At 39.4% G+C, this 16,711-nt stretch overlaps 2 protein-coding genes across 5 annotated transcripts in view; one reads left to right on the forward strand and one right to left on the reverse strand.

The window, feature by feature from the left end:
• Positions 1-5,089, forward strand: part of PLAGL1 (PLAG1 like zinc finger 1) — a 46,305-nt gene extending 41,216 nt beyond the window's left edge. For all 3 annotated transcript variants that reach the window (XM_068677226.1, XM_068677227.1, XM_068677228.1), the window contains 2 exons: positions 1,969-2,465; positions 2,835-5,089. In XM_068677226.1, coding sequence (XP_068533327.1) covers positions 1,969-2,465; positions 2,835-4,104 — 1,767 coding nt within the window. In that variant the 3' untranslated portion in view covers positions 4,105-5,089. The remainder of the gene's footprint in view (positions 1-1,968; positions 2,466-2,834) is intronic.
• ZC2HC1B (zinc finger C2HC-type containing 1B) lies at positions 2,449-16,711 on the reverse strand. Of its 2 annotated transcripts, none has more exons than XM_068677234.1 (6): positions 16,114-16,711; positions 15,193-15,331; positions 13,286-13,410; positions 12,409-12,514; positions 11,615-11,693; positions 2,449-2,580 (listed from the first exon to the last, which is right to left on the reverse strand). In XM_068677234.1, the coding sequence occupies exons 1-6, from the start codon at positions 16,273-16,275 to the stop codon at positions 2,556-2,558; spliced, it is 636 nt and encodes a 211-aa protein (XP_068533335.1). In that variant the 5' UTR covers positions 16,276-16,711; the 3' UTR covers positions 2,449-2,555. The 2 variants fall into 2 exon arrangements, with proteins under 2 accessions (XP_068533335.1, XP_068533334.1); XM_068677233.1 differs by lacking the exon at positions 2,449-2,580 and adding an exon at positions 9,269-9,463.

A 16,711-nucleotide genomic window follows, 5' to 3' on the forward strand; every position in this document is an offset into this window, starting at 1 on the left:
TTAGAGCAAGTCATAGAATAGGTGGCTAACACAAAGCCAAGAGCAATTTTAAGCAAACAGCTATGCGTGGAAAGGCTGCTCATCATCTCCTGTGTTTGTTATCCAGTGGAGCCATTAGAAGTATCCAGAATTAGTGATTCCAGTGGGATGTGTTGGAAAGACTTAAGTTTGGCATTGTTTTTTAGGTAACCAAGCTGTCCAGCCTCAGACTTCTCTCACCAGTTCCCTTTTGTTACACTGTGATTGGTTGGACAGATAATGTATTGGTTATTTCAGTCTTTCCTGGGTTAAAAAACTCTTTTAATCCCAATACCTTCCCTTTGTATGATAGTAAGAAATCCTAAACTGACGCAAAAAGTACCTAAGTATTGAAAATGTGACTGTGAATATTGATACGTAAACTAGAAGGAAATGCTAAACAGGGAGTATGATTGAACCAGGAATTCAGAGGTGCTCCATGGAAGAAAAGTAACCCCATTGATTCATAGAAGCATAGAACAGAATCACAGAAACATTAAGGTTGGAAAAGACCTCCTAGATCATCTGGTCCAACCATCACTCTACCACCAATGTCACCCACTAAACCATGTCCTTAAGCACCACATCCAACCTTTCCTTACACACCCCCAGGGACCACCTCCCTGGGCAGCCTGTTCCAGTGCCTGACTGCTCTTTCTGAGAAGAAACCTCTCTTAAATTCCAACCTAAACCTTCCTTGAAACAACTTGAGGACGTTCCCTTTAGTCCTGTCGCTAGTTATCTGCAAGAAGAGGCTGACCCTCAGCTCCTACACTTTCCTTTCAGGCAGTTGTAGAGAGCAATGAGGTCTCCCCTGAGCCTCCTCTTCTCCAGACTAAACACCCCCAGTTCCCTCAGCCGCTTCTCAGAGGACTTGTGCTCCAGGATGCACTTGCATTGAATTCACTTGCATTGAAGGTTTTATACGGTCTGCAAAGAAGGATTGGGAGGGCCATAGCATAAGACAGAAATGAGAGAGAAAGGCTCTGTCTGTGAACAAAGACAGAGTGGGCATAGCGTTACCATATTCTCTAAAGCAAGCTAACCCAAGAACAAGGGAAAGCAAAGACGCTTTATAAGAAGCATGAGTGAAATACAGAGACAGCTAAGGAAGTACACAGTTGTGTATTGTTTCAAAGTCTATTTCATCAGTGACTGTTGGTTTTATTGCTTTTTACAATTGTTTTTAATTTGAAATTTTAAAATTTCTATATTCAAAGTAAATTCAAGCAAATCCAGTAGAGCTCTTATTTCTACAGAAATAATAATTCCAAATAATACATTGCATAAAATAAATTTTTAAAAAGTTGTTTTAATGCCTTTAAGCTAGGATAGGTTTGATATCCCCAATGTTGTAACTTACTAGTTTAAGAAAGTCTAATGCCAAATGTCAAGCTGAGTGAAGAAATCTCTCCTGGGGGCATTGACAATTGCTTTCTGGTAAAGGGGCAAGCAGCATGGAGTCAGCCCAAAACATAAAGAAATCGTGTGTGGCTAAACTACATTTGTGTGCAGAAACCCATCCAATTAGACAGGTCCCAGCTCTGGGATTTTTGTTTGGTTGCAATAGCAGATAAATTATGTCAGTCCAAGGTTAAAGTACAATTCTCAATTGCTTTTATAAGTAGTTCCATAATAGGAACAAATAGACTTTGAAATTCAGTACACAGAGATGAACAAATGTGAAGGACTCAGTACTACTGCAGTAAATGCTAAACAAAAATGTGAAAATCAGTATTCAGCCAACCATTTTCTTTTTTTTTATAGTTGCTAGACTCCTAGAGAGCATCCTTTTCCAGCTGAACAGCTGTGTGGTAGTAAAATCAAGTAAATATCACTAAGGACAACAGGTCTTAGGAAAGCCCGGGAGAAGATGTAGTGTCAGTGAGAAGAATATGACCTTTCCTTAGAATGGCTAATAAGAAAGACCTGCTTCTGTTCTCATTGCAGAAAGAGCCTGTAGACCCTTGGATATGCTCCAGTTGTAGAAGCGCTTTTGCAACTTTTGCTCTGCTGGAATCTCACCAGTGCATCAATAAAGACCGAGTCCTTACCACAAGGTTCAGACCACCAAATAAATTGGGACCTGTAAAAGCAAAAAGCAAACTTAAAGGGAAACTGAGAGGATCGGCATTAGGCAAAAGCATCACTCAGTGCTATGGGACCATTTCTTGTTCCTCTGCTGCAAAGCTTAGCTGTGCCAGCTCAGGAAGCACTTGTGATGCTCTTGTGAGGTTTATACCTAAATGGAGAAATGGCCGGTCTTCACTGTTGAAGGGAAAAGAAGTGAAGCAGCCAGACAGTTACTCTTGCCGACTTTGTGGGAAGATATTTGATTCCATTGAAAAGCTCACAGTCCACACTTACGCGCACAAAGGGGAGCGCCCCTACAAGTGTCCACAGCACGGATGCACAAAAGCCTTCATTTCCAAATATAAACTGCTCAGGTACAGCTCTGAAGGCAATCCTTTTCTTGTGGGTGTGTGGGGGAAAAACAAGGACATCTTTTGTCTCTTGAGTGTCTTAGTGGCAGTTAATCACAGAGTTCCAGTTTTCATATTCCTGCGTAGGAAGAATTGGTGAAAAGTAGTCTCTCTCAATTGCAGTTGCTACTCAGATTATGTTGAGCAATTTGAACTTTCTCTGTGCTTTATGATTAACACAACTTTTTTTATAAAAAAAAAAAGCTACGCTTTTTACTAATAATTCAAGAACTTGTAAAAATGCCTTTCTTCTTTCTGTTTTTGAGTCTTGAGCTGCACTGTGTACTAGAACAAATGTAAATGCCGATAACACTTTTTTTGTGTGTGTCTTAGGCACTCAGCCACTCATTCTCCACAGAAATCTCACCAGTGTGGCTACTGTGAAAAGACCTTTCATAGAAAAGACCATCTAAAGAATCACCTTCAGACTCATGACCCTAACAAGATGGCCTTCAAGTGTGAAGAGTGTGGCAAGAAGTACAACACCAAGCTAGGTTACAAGAGACACTTGGCTCTTCATGCAGCCACCAGTGGGGACCTTACCTGCAGGGTGTGTGCCCAGGAGTTTGGCGGTACTGAAGTTTTGTTGGAACACCTTAAAAGTCATGCAGGTAAACCAACTGGCAATACCAAGGAAAAGAAACATAAGTGTGACCACTGTGAGCGTCACTTCTATACCCGTAAAGATGTGCGACGGCACATGGTGGTTCACACGGGTTGCAAAGACTTTCTATGCCAGTTTTGTGCTCAAAGGTTTGGGCGGAAGGACCACTTGACTCGCCATACTAGGAAGACTCATCCACAAGAACTGCTGAAGAGCAGGTTGCAGAATGGTGACTCAGTAGGTCTCCTTGACCAGCTTTTCCCATTCAGACTGAAGGAAGACACCAGCATACCATCCCCTTTTCCTGAAAGAGTCTCCGCGCAGAATGGAATTTTGAATAGTCCAGAACCAGAGGAATACAACTGTTCACATCTTCATCCCCAGCCAAGCTTACAAACTGCTCTTCCTCTTGAACCTTCTCCTCATTTGCAAAGGATGGGCTGTGCAGACAGCCTCGCAGCTGTCCATCCCACACCGTGCTCAACAGCCATTCCTGCCAACCTGAACCTTCATCAGTCTAATAAATATGACCTTAGTTCTACCTCATTTGCAGCAGGATCCCTCAAAAATCTTCCAATCAGAGTGGATGTTAAAGGTTACAATGTCCATCTTCTAGAGGACCTGCCATTACCAGAACCTCAGTCTCTCCACAAAATCAGTCTGGAAGAAGCTTCCTCAGGGCCTGTAGGTGATACTCACAAGTACGCAGTGCACAAGGAGACAGAGACAGCAGCTGAAACTACCAGCATGCCTTTCATGGATCTCACTCATGTGATGAGTTTCTGGCAACTCCCACCAGGTGACAACCAGAACACTACTGGGGACATCACAATGGCATTTGGTCCAGAGGAGCCATCACATAGGCTGAATGGCCAGCAGCAAGGTCTACAGCTAGCAACTGGTGGCATGGCCATAAACCAGCTGCATCATTTTCCTCGCTCCTTTCCATCCACTACAAATTCTGTAACGTTGCCTCATTTTCATCATGCCTTCAAATAACTATGCCTTTAAAAAAAAAAAAAGAAAAAGACTGGTTTACTTAAATCTGTTAGGAGAGGGTTTTGTTTGTTTGTTTGTTTTCATTTTGTTTTAAGAAAAACTGTCCCAAATGTTTTTTAAAGCATGTTATGAACACGGTAGTTCAATTCAGAATGTTAATAAACAAGAAGCTCTATTTTTCATACTACTATTAGTTTTTAGCATATGACAATAGTAGGACTAACATATTTCCCTCAACATCCTCTGTATTTTTGTTTCTTACCTTTCAAACAAACAGCTGAATAAATATCTTCAATAATAGCAAAGCATCATAACAGGCACAATGAAACTTTGGCTGCCGCAGTAGGAGAAATAGGTTTAGGGTGAATGGGAAGAAGGGGGAAATCACAGAAAAATAATTTTAATGAGCCAAGAATCACAATAAGTGTATACACATGGAAACCTTAATATGAACAAGTTATTGGTGTGATATAGATTTCTGTTAAGCACTTAATTACTGAATTTTAGGAATCTTTAATTTAAATCCAAATAATTCCAAGAATAAATCTTATCTCCTTGTTTCAGTCTTTTAAAATGAAGAAAATTACTGCTGTGATTATGTTTAACTAGATTTCTTTTTTTTTTTTTTTTTTTTTTCCTGAAGCACACTTCAGCTGTGTGCATCTCCTGCATTATTCCAGTGGCTCGAAGTAACTACCACTGCTGCATGAATGTGCCAGAGCAGCAGTCTTGTATGGGTGTGCTTTTCAGAATGGGAAGTGAAATTTCTCAAAGGTTAGAGCAAACATTAATTTTCACTTAGAACATGATCATCTAGCAAGATACAGGAACCTGGGTCTCACGCTAGCAAAGCACTTAAGAATTTGCTTATATTTAAGCATGTGTAATCCCATTGGGTCAACAGCTTGCCTGATTTAACACTCAATAAAAAATAATGCTTCCTACCTAAGGGGCCTTTATTCACCTTTTGTTAATTTTTTTTTTTTTTAAAAAAAGCTTTTGTTTAGCATGGGAAATTATTCTTAATCATAGCCATCAGACATGGACTCCTTGACAGAAAGCCAACCCTGGCAAGGCAGCCTGCCTCCATCCAAGCTTAGCCTCCGTTGAGTCAGGGGTAGGTCCCTATGCAGAAGGCTTGTGGTAGTTACCTCAGGCTGTGCCCTGGTCATAGCCACAGGTTGTGGCTATGCCTCAAAACCATCGTATGAAGTTAGTGGGTATGGTAATGGTCAAAGCCATCTTACTCATGTTTGTTTTGCTCATTAGTATTTGGGCAGTTAGAGCTGGGCGTTCAGCCTGTGTTTCTTCCAAAGCAGGTTCACAGGGACTTCTCTTTGTTTCCTGTGGTAAATTGTCCTTGTATGTTTCCAGTTTCCAGCTGGAAAGTGGTGTGACAGTCCCATCACCCGACCAGTACGTTAGCAGAAATTGCAAAAAAATCACATCTCCCAGTAGATGACATTAAATAATAAATAGATAAATAAAAAGCCTTCTTAATTTACTTTCTTGCCTGACCCATACTTAAAAAAAAAAAAAATAATCCCATTTTACTGTATGATGCCATTATTAGTGGATTTTGTCACAGCTGAAACAGGTGCAGAATTTCTGAATCTGAATACACAATCTCTTCCATTAACTTAAAAGGTAATTAATTGTACCTAATGATCATTACAGATAAACCATGAAACAAGTTTTTTCTCATTGCCCCCATTAATCACAGAAATATTTCCAGATAACTTCTAATAAATATTTTTTTAAATGATTGCTATTTTGCTGTTAAGGAACTACAATGACAGATATTAATATTTTTACAAGTTTATGATTATTTGGATTATGGAAAGGTGGTATTACTGCAGTTTGTGCAAGAATATGTTCTTCAGATCCATTTGTATTTCAAATGTTTTTTGGCATAGAACAAAACAAAAAGGAATTTTAAGATCATTTGAATTATGAGAATAGCAGTAGAAAAAGTGGGTAGCTGCACATTCATGTCCAGCTAGCAGTTATTTAAATTGCAAGTGTCAGAATAGTGAAAAAGTTTAAAACATGCACAATTTACAACTCATCTCATAATTTTATCCAGACTTGGAAAGGTGTGTTTATATTCATTTACTGCATTGTTTGCCTTGTTCATGCAAATTGTACTCAGTTGCCTTTGTTCAAACATGTACTTGTGAAAAAAAAACAAAAAAACACATTTGTGTAGCACTGTCTGATCATGTTATTAGTAGACAATTTGTCCTTTTGGTTTGTGCTTCTATAAGAGGTGTAACTAATTATGAAAATAAGTGTCTTTGAATTAAAAAATGATGTTAAGAAGGAACCATTACACAAACATTAAGCTAGCCTGACACCCACGCTCTGTGAGCTGCTCGACTGCAATCAGGAACCAGAGCACTGGGCTGCCAAGAGACGCGTTGGTCCCTGGTCACAAGCTGTTCTGAAACGTGCAAAGTTATGTTAATGAGAGGCATTTATCATATGTAACTATGGGTTAAAGACCGAATCTCAGTTAAGCAAAACGGAAAAAAAACACCTTGTAATATTAAAACTCTTTAAAAGCGCACTATAATGGGGTCTACAAGTAAAACACAGAAGCAGACCTTAAATAGGTGACCCTGTTGGTTTAGCTCTTCAGTCTATTCAATTTTTTTTCCTAGATTCTCGACGCTGTAACTAAGGGAGGTGCTCAGCAGTATTCTGTATACAGCATATGGTAGAAATACCTACTGTGCAGCAAATTAAAGGACCTATTTTTGCCTGCAGTTTAGCTGTTACCACTTCGTTTTAAGTTTTTATTTATCCATTACAAAATTGTGTCTGCATTAGAATGTGGCTTATTCTAGGCTGACATGAAAAATGCATGTAGCCAAATTGCAGGTCAGATATATCTGTATTTAATTTTGCACAATTGTGGCTTTGGGTACATATATGCTACGCATACATCTCTTCCTTAAACCAAGGTAATTGTCTTTCAAGAGTATCCTAGCACCATCACATATCTACTTCAGAAAAGATTATTCTATTCAGGCTCCATTCATTAAAAACCATGGTCTGATCACATTAAGCCATCTCAGCATAAACACTCAATGACAGTACCGTAATATAATGGTGTTACCGTGTTTTTGCCATACCACTATCTGTGTCCTTGATATCATTAGGTCTTGTATCCCTAATATCCCTATTGCTGTAACCATGAGCACAATTCCTAGAGGCCAAACAGAGAACTGTAACAGTTCAGTGGTCACCTCGTGTTTGACCACAGTCAGTGCCACATACTCCACACACAGACGTGCTGCAAGTTGTGCTCATGCTGAGCTCTGCAAGAGTTTTGTGGCTGAAGTCAATGTAAGCAGGAGCAGATTCCTGTACTCCAACGCACAGAGTGTAGCACCTTTGATGCCCCATCCCTGGAAGTGTTCAAGGCCAGTCTGGATGGGGCTTTGGGCAACCTGGTCTGGTGGGAGTTGTCCCATGGCAGGAGGGTTGGAATTAGATGGTCTTTAAGGTCCCTTCCAACCCAAATCATTCTGTGATTCTACTATCTTGGTTTTATTTCTCTCCTGGAAAAACATTACCTTCCTTTAAGAAATGAGCTCTTAAAAGCACCACATTCTGTGCACACTTTTGGAAGAAAAAGGTTGGGAAAATATTTGGCTCTGTAGATAACTGACCTGCAGAACAGGAAGACCTGGTCCAGGTCAGGCAATGACCTTCTGTAACATCTCTGGTTATCTTACCTCACATTGTAATAAAAATGAAAATAGTTTATATATCTATCTGAACACTGCTTGGAAATCTGTAGAAATAGTGTGATCTGTGGCAGCTAAACAACAGAATTACTACAATCAAATCCTGAAAAATTGAAATCGTGGTGAATATTTGCTCTCACAAAAAGAAAAAAAAAAAAGGTACTCATTTAAACAAGAACATGGAAACATGGAAGCCACATAGACCTGTTGAAATAATGTTAAGGAGATAACACTATATTATGTGGAACAAAAGAATTGACAACCTCTGTGCACACAACTATTTCCCATCCCATATTAGAAAACATGTTCATTTCTTTTTTTTCTTTGGTTTTATTTTTGAATTGTTCCTGTCAGACTCTCCTTTTTCTTAACCAGTGGTTTGCTGTTAATTCTCAAGCATTTTTTTTTTTTTACAATCAGTCTGAAATTGCTTCATATATTGATGACTGTGTGATACATTTTCTGCTAGCAGAATTTTTAACTGTTGTTGTTCAATAAAATATTTCTGCCCCTAGAATTCGGTTTTCTGCAAGACATGGGAAAGTGATCTGTGGAATCAACACCAAGAAGTTCTAAACATATACTAAATATACAGGGGGACTAAAAAAAAGACATAGAAGCACTGCTTTAATATGCTTGGGCTAACTTCATGCCCGTTGTATATTTCTAAGACAGTCTAGCTATAGGAATTGCACTGATTTCAGTGTCATCCTTTTTATAGTTACCTAATTGCTATTAGCTAGTCTTAGACTAAAGTCTCATATGTTACTGCTGTGTCCAAGTACTTTTCATCTTCATTAGCTCTATAAACATTTAATAGGAAAGAAAAATTCCTTATGGGTTTTAAGTGAAAGCCTTATTGGGAACTGTTGGGCTAAAAAAAAAAAACAACATACTGCATACTAAAAGTTTATGCAAGGCTGCTAATAAATGAGGTGGCCAAAAATTAGAGGGTGATGTGATCCACCATATTTCTGGCTTACTACTAATCAATTTCTAATAGCAATTACTTTTTTTCTTTTTTTTTTTCTTTTTTTTTTTTTTTTAATGGAAGGGTGAGATTTGGTTTTTGGCTGAACATGAAGTGCTTTGAAGCTGATGTACAGCATATGTTCCCATATATAACTTATTTATCATTACCATTTATCATTTATTGGAAGATTCTATAAATACACAACTTCAAAATGTTCATTTATCTTGTTCAATATATTCAAACCAAAGCTTTAGGAAAAAAAATGCATGACACTGGCTCTTACTACATTTTGTTGAAACTATTGCATGAAATACCGGTAAGATCCATCCCCTTTTAGGTGATTATTTAATTAAATTTTGTCATCAACTGCAGGTAATCTCACAGGATAGCCTAATAACCCTTTTAGCCTAGGAAAAAACAAAGGAGAACAGTGAACTTCAGTTTGCTTTCTTTTTAATCGAAGGTGGCAACCATTTTGTTATTACAGCCGCCTTGCAACGTATTGAGCTTTAGCACTCAAAGTGGAAGAGGAGCTGGAGGATTGCGTTGTTAAGGTCTGTAATGCTTCAGTAGAAGGCCTTAACACATCCTCGGCAAGCAGTCACTCTATCTTCTGTTGTGCATTTGCAGTCTGAAAGTAGCAGCAAGCCATATACTTGTTACTTCTATAGACACATTTAACTCCATTTTACATAAGATAATTAAACCAAAGCAATAATACATAAAAAGGTTTACTTTTAAATATTAATGGTTAATATCTTTCAAGCAAATGTAAGTATTTACTATTTTTTAAAAATGTTTGGCATTTAAGCTTTTAATGGCTACCCTACATTACTTCTTCTAGCGGTCTTCTTGCCCCTTCTCAGATGTTTGCTGCGCCTTCTCCCTCCTCCAAATAATTGCACAAAGGTTAAATTCATAACATTTTTAAGTCAGTGAAATCAACTTTATGAAACCTTTTTTTTTTTTTCTGTTAGCTTAAATACAGTCCGTGAGAATTAGACAAGTCTAAGAACTGGTTGTTTTTGTCATTGCCTTTCAGATTGAATAGTCCTTAGAGAGATTTGCACTACTCAAAGCCATTGTTTCTCATGTCTGCTTTCTCAGCTAAAAAGCACTCTTGGTTTGCACTGAAACTTAGCTCTTAGTAGCCCAAAGTGCTCTCTAAAGCACCTGGAAAAGCTCAAGTTTTATAGAAAACACAGCAGTTTCCAGCAGCCCACAAGGTGACTCTTCATTTCCAGGCTGGGGGGAAACTGCCCACATTCATCCCCAGTGTCTCTGGCTGTGACTTCCCACCCACTGCTCCAGGGCTTGGAGCAGCAGCAACTCAGCTCTGTCCCAGACAAAACGGGACACTCAGAACCAGGTCCCTCCTTCACAACATGCCTGGGAGAACAGGAGTGGGGACTTCCCAACACTGCATCAGGCAAGTCCACGACCATGGCATCTCTGGTGTGTGTTTTCCATTGCTTGTCCCATCATGATATCCCATGCACATAGCAGCTAGCAGCCTGGACAAGTCCTTCTCTGCATTATTCCATTCCACAGCCTGCACAATTTCTAGCAAGAACATCACACCACACAGATGCTGTTTGGATGGGACAGTCACTAATAGCCATTCAGAAGAGAGAGAAGAAGGGGCTGAATGCTTGGCTAGTAACTGGCACGGGGAGGTAAAAGGTGATGTCTGAGATGTGGAAAGCAGAAAGGAACACCAGAGGGAAAGCACACAGTGCCAACGGACAGCAAGAGAAAAATATTTCACATTCTCTTTCATCAGTGCCACTAGGAAAAGAGGAGCCTTCTCCCCGAGGCTATCTAGCCAAGAATGTAAGTGTTCAGTGACTAAACCCTGAGAATGATGGTGGTATCAACAAGTCTCTGTTGGTGGTCTGTGAACCCCTGCATGAATAACCATGAGTTACTGCACTGTCCATATAGACACTCCACATAGATGGGCCCTGCAAAGACTTCAAACTTGAGTTCTTGCAACAGAATGTTCTGTGCACATTCCTGGTCATCCCACACTCTAACAGGAGTGCCTAGGCACTCCAACAAGCTCATCTCCCAAGCTCAAAATATCTTGCCAGATACAGGGAATCCTTCTTGGCCACGTTCTCTGCCAAGATCTTGGTTTCTGCTCTGGTGGGGGTGCCAGATGCTGATCATCCGAGCCGTCCCCTCGTACAATGGTACCACTGCCATCTCAGGCAGGGTCTGTGAGGCCTAGTGGCTGATCTGGAGCGGCTCTGCCTGGACCAAGATGGAAACAATTCTGACTGCATGATCTAAAGAGCAGAAGCACCAAACATCATGGTTTGGGAAAGGAAACAGTGAGGAGAAGGAAGAACCTCCACACCATCATCCTGATACCATGATAATTGAAACAGATAATGGCATCTCCCTCAGACAACAGAAGCACAACAGGAGAGCACAAGACCAGCTAGAGAAGTCTGCATTGTCAAGAAACAAACACCCTCGAGATGGCTGTTAAGGCAGAACATGGTCATTGCCTACTTGAGATGAAGCTGCTACAAACCAAAGAACATTTCATATCAAAACAACTCTCAGCAGCCTACACTGGTGACACGATTTGCTCTGCAAAAGTATTTCAGTGCAACCAACTGCTTTGATTAAGACAAAAAAAAAAAGCTGATAATGTAAACAGTGCACCAGAATATTGTATATACACAAAAGCAAATGACATAATATTATGTTATTGTGTTGAAATAACAACAACAACAAAAAAATATATATATATAAATAAAAAAATTCTTACCTGAACTCTCCTGAAGATTTTTTTCCAGGAGACACAGCCAAAGGTTTTCTGGGTTTTTGCAGTGTTCCATGAGGAGTCTCTGCAAATAATTTTGTAAAAATATTATTGTTCATAAAAAAATTCTAACATACATAAATTCAACATAAACTCCAGAAAGGCAGGGGTAAATGATATCAATATACAAAGATATTGATTTGTATTGGTAATACAAAGAGCAGTATATATTATCATTCATGGATTACATTACAAATAGCCACTAAAATTACTTTATAAATCATCTTCTAAACAGACGGAATGCTGGTCATGATTACTGGTAGCAGTGAATACTAGCAAGCATATTTTGTCAATCCTGTTTAAAGGGAACCATTTTAGGGATGTGGTGGTATAGATTTTAAGACTGAATCAACAAGGGAGAGTCCTATCAAATGAATGACATGCAATGATGTACATGAACATGAAATGAACGACGTGCTTCACCTAAATGAACTTAAAAGATAAAGAATGTGTAATAAAACTTAACATCAACAATTAAAATTTATGGAATCATTTATGGGACAGAAGGAACTGGACACCCAGACTGCAAATTTTACATTTATGTTGAAACTTCTGTTTGAGAACCTCTAGTCAAAAAGCTAAGTCCCTTCTTAGAACCTACATGATACCCTCTATCTATACAATTGGTGCAACGGACCAGGATAATGACTTGTAAAGCCATTTGATATCAACAACTACCATTTGGTAGTGGTAGACTTTGTTGTAAGACAAATATAAATATGGTTGGTTGAACTCCTTACCTGGACTAGGTTTATCTGTATTGGCAGCTTCTTGTACTCTCTTCTGAAGTGATAATGCTGCAGTTGTTAAGGTTGGTTTTTTTCTCTGAGTCACTGGTTGCTTGCCCTAGTAAGAGAGTAAGATGCACAATGCACACTTAAGTCTAGCAGGAAGTATATGGAGCCCAAGAACAACTCTCTAAATCATTGACAAAGCACCAATCGTTGATGAAGCAGTGCTAGGAAGGAACAGGAAAAAGTGCACCCCTCCCATTTGGAAGCTGTTTTTATGCCTGAAATAGATAACAAGGTTTTCAAACATCTTTTTTATTATAATTATTATTATTATTTTTATTTTTAATCACTATCCTCACAAAGGAAATGCTTAAATATTCCTACATATATATTTTTAATTACACTAAAATAGGAGCTTACTTCAAAACACTGCCAATAAGCTCCACTTTTCTAGTTGCCCAAAGGGGACTAGCTCTTTGGCCTTGAGCTTAGTGATCAGGAAGTAAATCAGCTATACATTTGGAGGAAACAGCAAACCTGCAAACAGCAGGGAAACCTAATGAATAATAAGATATATCAATATCTTGCAAAAGCTGCCCAGATTTCCATTTCCCTGCAATTGTTATCCTAGAAGCCATTCACAGAGGAGGATGAAGAAATTGTTGTCTAACATTTTCATACTATCATATTCTATCAGTTTTTATATTAGACAAAGGACTTCAGTTTCAGGTAACTCCTACCTACCTACTCTTATCTTGTCTTAAGAGTTTACCAACTTTCCTCTAACCTTAGGTTATATATTAATACAGGTCTTCACTCACCATAAAATACTTTTTGGCAAATCTGTCTCCAGGACAATGCAAGTATGAATGTGTTTGCTTACCACAGCCTGTCTGGTGGTCTTTGCAGCAAAGGCATGGCGAGCAGCTTGTTCTTCACAAAACTTGATGTGCCTTTGTGCTGCAGCCTCATTAAATCTTCTTGAGCAGTATGGACATTGAATGTAGTCTGATCATAAGAAAGGAAAAACTTATGTCACAGCTTATATACTGCAACAGAGGAATTGCCTTACTTTACTGGAGCACTCAAGATGCAGTTCAAACCTGGCTCCATCAGGTATCCCAAATTGGAAAATTAGAACTACAAGAGAAGCACCTGGGACCCTAAAACCCTTGCTTACAGTATTAATACAGCAAACAGTAATTGCTTCCAGAAATAAATCTCTAGGGATTAATAAGAGCAAATTTTACTATCTTTGATGTAGACCCCTCCCCTCAAAATCTCATAATTAAAAAGTCTGCAGGAAAAGCAATATTTAAAAATTCCTTGGATAGTCAAAAATATTTCAAGACTATTATTTAAGGGTGGTTATTAAGATTTTTCAAGAAATGCATTTCCTTTGGACACTGGCAAAATGCTGCTCAAGTTGTGCCTTCCAGACTCCAAAGAGCCAGGTTTCTGGGCGTGAAGCAGTACTGTAAAGAACACACTGCAGTGCTTTTGAGTTGCTTTTGACAGTGCTTCTGCTGAAAGTTGTTGACCTACATTTAGCACTGGTGCAGTCCTACACAGTTCAATGAATGGTCAGTGCTCAGGGTCAGTGTCCTTTTAATTCAACACAGTTACGTTTAGCCCTTGCTTTGCACTTGTCATTCTCAAGTTATTCCTACCTGCCCAACACCTTTCACAAAAGTATCTCAGTTGTCCGTATCTTAATATTATTAGGTACAAAGTCTTTGTAAATTACTTTCCCAGATCAGCTGTGTGGGCAAAATGCTTCTGAAAACAGAGGAGGGGAGGGAGAGAGACAAGGCAGCTGTCTAACTTTGGGGTTGTGGTAGTGAGAACCAGAGCAACCCTCTGACTCCTTTCTCCACAACTCCCCCTGCTCTTGCACAACTCCAGTTTGCTCAAAGAAGGATAAGGAAAGGGAGGGGTTTGCTCTCGGAGTCAGACAAGAAATAACAGAGTAATTAAAGAACTCAACAGTGGAAGTTCAGAGGGGAGCATGACCCCAATCAAGGAAGGAAAATGTGTCCTGCTGCTTATACTGCATTGCTGTTATCTATAAGAGGAGGAAGACTGGAGTCCTCACAGCTGGTTTTGATATCAGTTGTGAATTCCTGCTCTGTAAGGGAGCCGAGAGAGCCCTCCGTCCCTCTGCCTTTATCGCTCAGGAGGGACCCCACAGAGATCCTTTCCAAGATTGCTCCCACATTTCATAAATCACTCATCATGAGAAATATTGGCTGTATATTTCTGGATCCATAATTTCTAATACAGTGAGCACTGCATAGAGACCACACCTGCTATTAGGAGTAAAATAGACTGTTTAATTCTTCTAAATGACTTTCCCTTACTGGAGTTGGGGTGGGGAGGTGATAGTGGAAAAGCTGTCTTATGGGAGTGGGGAAGCCTGTGTACACTACACGCAGTTAGATCGGTGAGGGGATACATGTTGTCTTTTGTTATATAAAGGTACAGTTAGTGCGTTTGAGTACAGGCATCCCAGCTTTATTCCTACAGCAGGAATTATCAGACCCCAGACTTGCCACCTTCATAAGCTTAAAAGGTATAATTAGTTTTCTCATCCTTTCCACCACCTCTTCATTGCTCTCCCACTCAACTTCAGCCAATACAGCTGAAAAATAGAGAGTATGGATGGAATAAATGTTCGCATTGTTTTCTGCAGGGAGGTGCAAAACAGAAGCCCAGCTGTGAACAACAAGAGCTGACTGCTTTGCTAAAATTCAGTACAAGATTAATAATTAGATAAACCAAACCACAAACCTGGATTGATACTTGGTGGGGGAGGAGGTGGAAGAGGACGGCCTTCTTGCATAGCTTTTGTGACTTCTTTGGCTGATTGAATAGCGTTAATAAAATCCTCATGCTTCTGTCTCCAGTTAGATTTCTTCACCTGCTGATTCTGTAAAGAAAATAAAGAAAGATACAAACAATATTTTCTCCCTGCAAGGGGCAGAGAAGTGTCTTACAGTGAGGGTTCTTCCTTTCCAAGAGAAAGGAGAAAATGTTGCAAACAAAAGAAACCTGATTTTTTGAAAGGCATAGGAAAGCTAAATTAGCCCTTTGCCATCCATTGACAACACCAGATGGATAAAAGAATAATGTCTTCCAGCAGAAATGCTCTGTTTACAGCAAACCAAAGGGTGCTTAAAAGGGAATAGAAAAGATTCTGTGACGAGTGCCTTCCCTTCTTCCCCACTTTTCAGATTCTTCTTCCTTTAAACGTGTGTGCACTTCTATTTCTTTCCACAACTGTCTTTAAAGGATATTTTACAATGTCAGCCTGCATGGACACCAAATCAGCAATCATTTAGCATTTCAGGGTAAAAATATACACATATATGTACATGTGTATTCCCTCATCATCACCATTACATGAAGAAAACCTTGAAGAGGAATATGTCAGAGATTTGTGTAGTCTTTAATACATAAATGTTCCTTTCCTAGAAAAGCAAAGACACGCTCCCAGAGTAGTCACAATACCTACTACTTTGGCTTCTGAACTAAGAAATGTTTTCAAACACTAGCAGCACGGAGAGGGGGAGGAAAGGATTTGGCACTGAGTCAAGCACATATGTGAGACTCATCCACAACATCCAGGCTTTGTCCCGGGAGGAAACAATAGTTTCACTGAACGAAAGACTTCATATGGAGATAACACACACTCTTCGGTTTTAACCATACCTTTTGTGGGGGCTGCCTCTTCACAGTACCGATTTCTGTTCCCTGCAGTCTCTGTTTAAAAGAATTGAAGGGCTTGCGCTTCTTGTTGAAGACTTTCTTGCATATTGGCTCATGTCTTGGCTGGGATGCAAAGAAAAATAATTGTTCGTGAGCTGAAGTCATGCTTTGTTAATGGTGCTGCTTAGGCTTTAAAATTACTCGTATTCAGGGAGCTGAGGCAGTACTTCTACCGAGTTCAGTTTTACTCCTGAAGGAGTTCACCAAAACTTACAAAAATGTTCAAGTACAGCTGCAGTTTAAAAAAAAAAAAAAAGAAAGAAAGAAATTGAACCCATTTCCAGTTTGTTCTGCTCAGTGACATGCTGGAGTAGAGCACAAATAAATATTTGCAGAGAATACCAGAATGGGACCGTGAACAGGAACTCTCATTGGACTCTCTCCCTGGCCCTGCCACACTCAGTTTTCTTTCTTTCTTGGTTAAGAGGGAGAACAGACTGCTCCTGTTCAAAGGGCTGATATTTACATTATTAGTTCTTTGAGTTTAGATAAGTATCCCAGACTCAGGGATCTTCTGGCAAACAACAGCACTGTTCATCCC

Source organism: Anas acuta, chromosome 3 (assembly GCF_963932015.1).
Source record: "Anas acuta chromosome 3, bAnaAcu1.1, whole genome shotgun sequence".
Classification (NCBI taxonomy): Eukaryota; Metazoa; Chordata; class Aves; order Anseriformes; family Anatidae; genus Anas; species Anas acuta.

What these genes read in the sequence shown, in the direction of transcription:
- ZC2HC1B (XM_068677234.1), bottom strand. Translation starts at nt 16,275, where the DNA reads ATGACTTCAGCTCACGAACAATTATTTTTCTTTGCATCCCAGCCAAGA. An exon ending in AGACCACCAGACAGGCTGTG is followed by an intron (nt 12,515 to 13,285) that starts GTAAGCAAACAC and finishes CTCTCTTACTAG; the next exon opens with GGCAAGCAACCAGTGACTCA. An exon ending in TACAGATAAACCTAGTCCAG is followed by an intron (nt 11,694 to 12,408) that starts GTAAGGAGTTCA and finishes AATTATTTGCAG; the next exon opens with AGACTCCTCATGGAACACTG.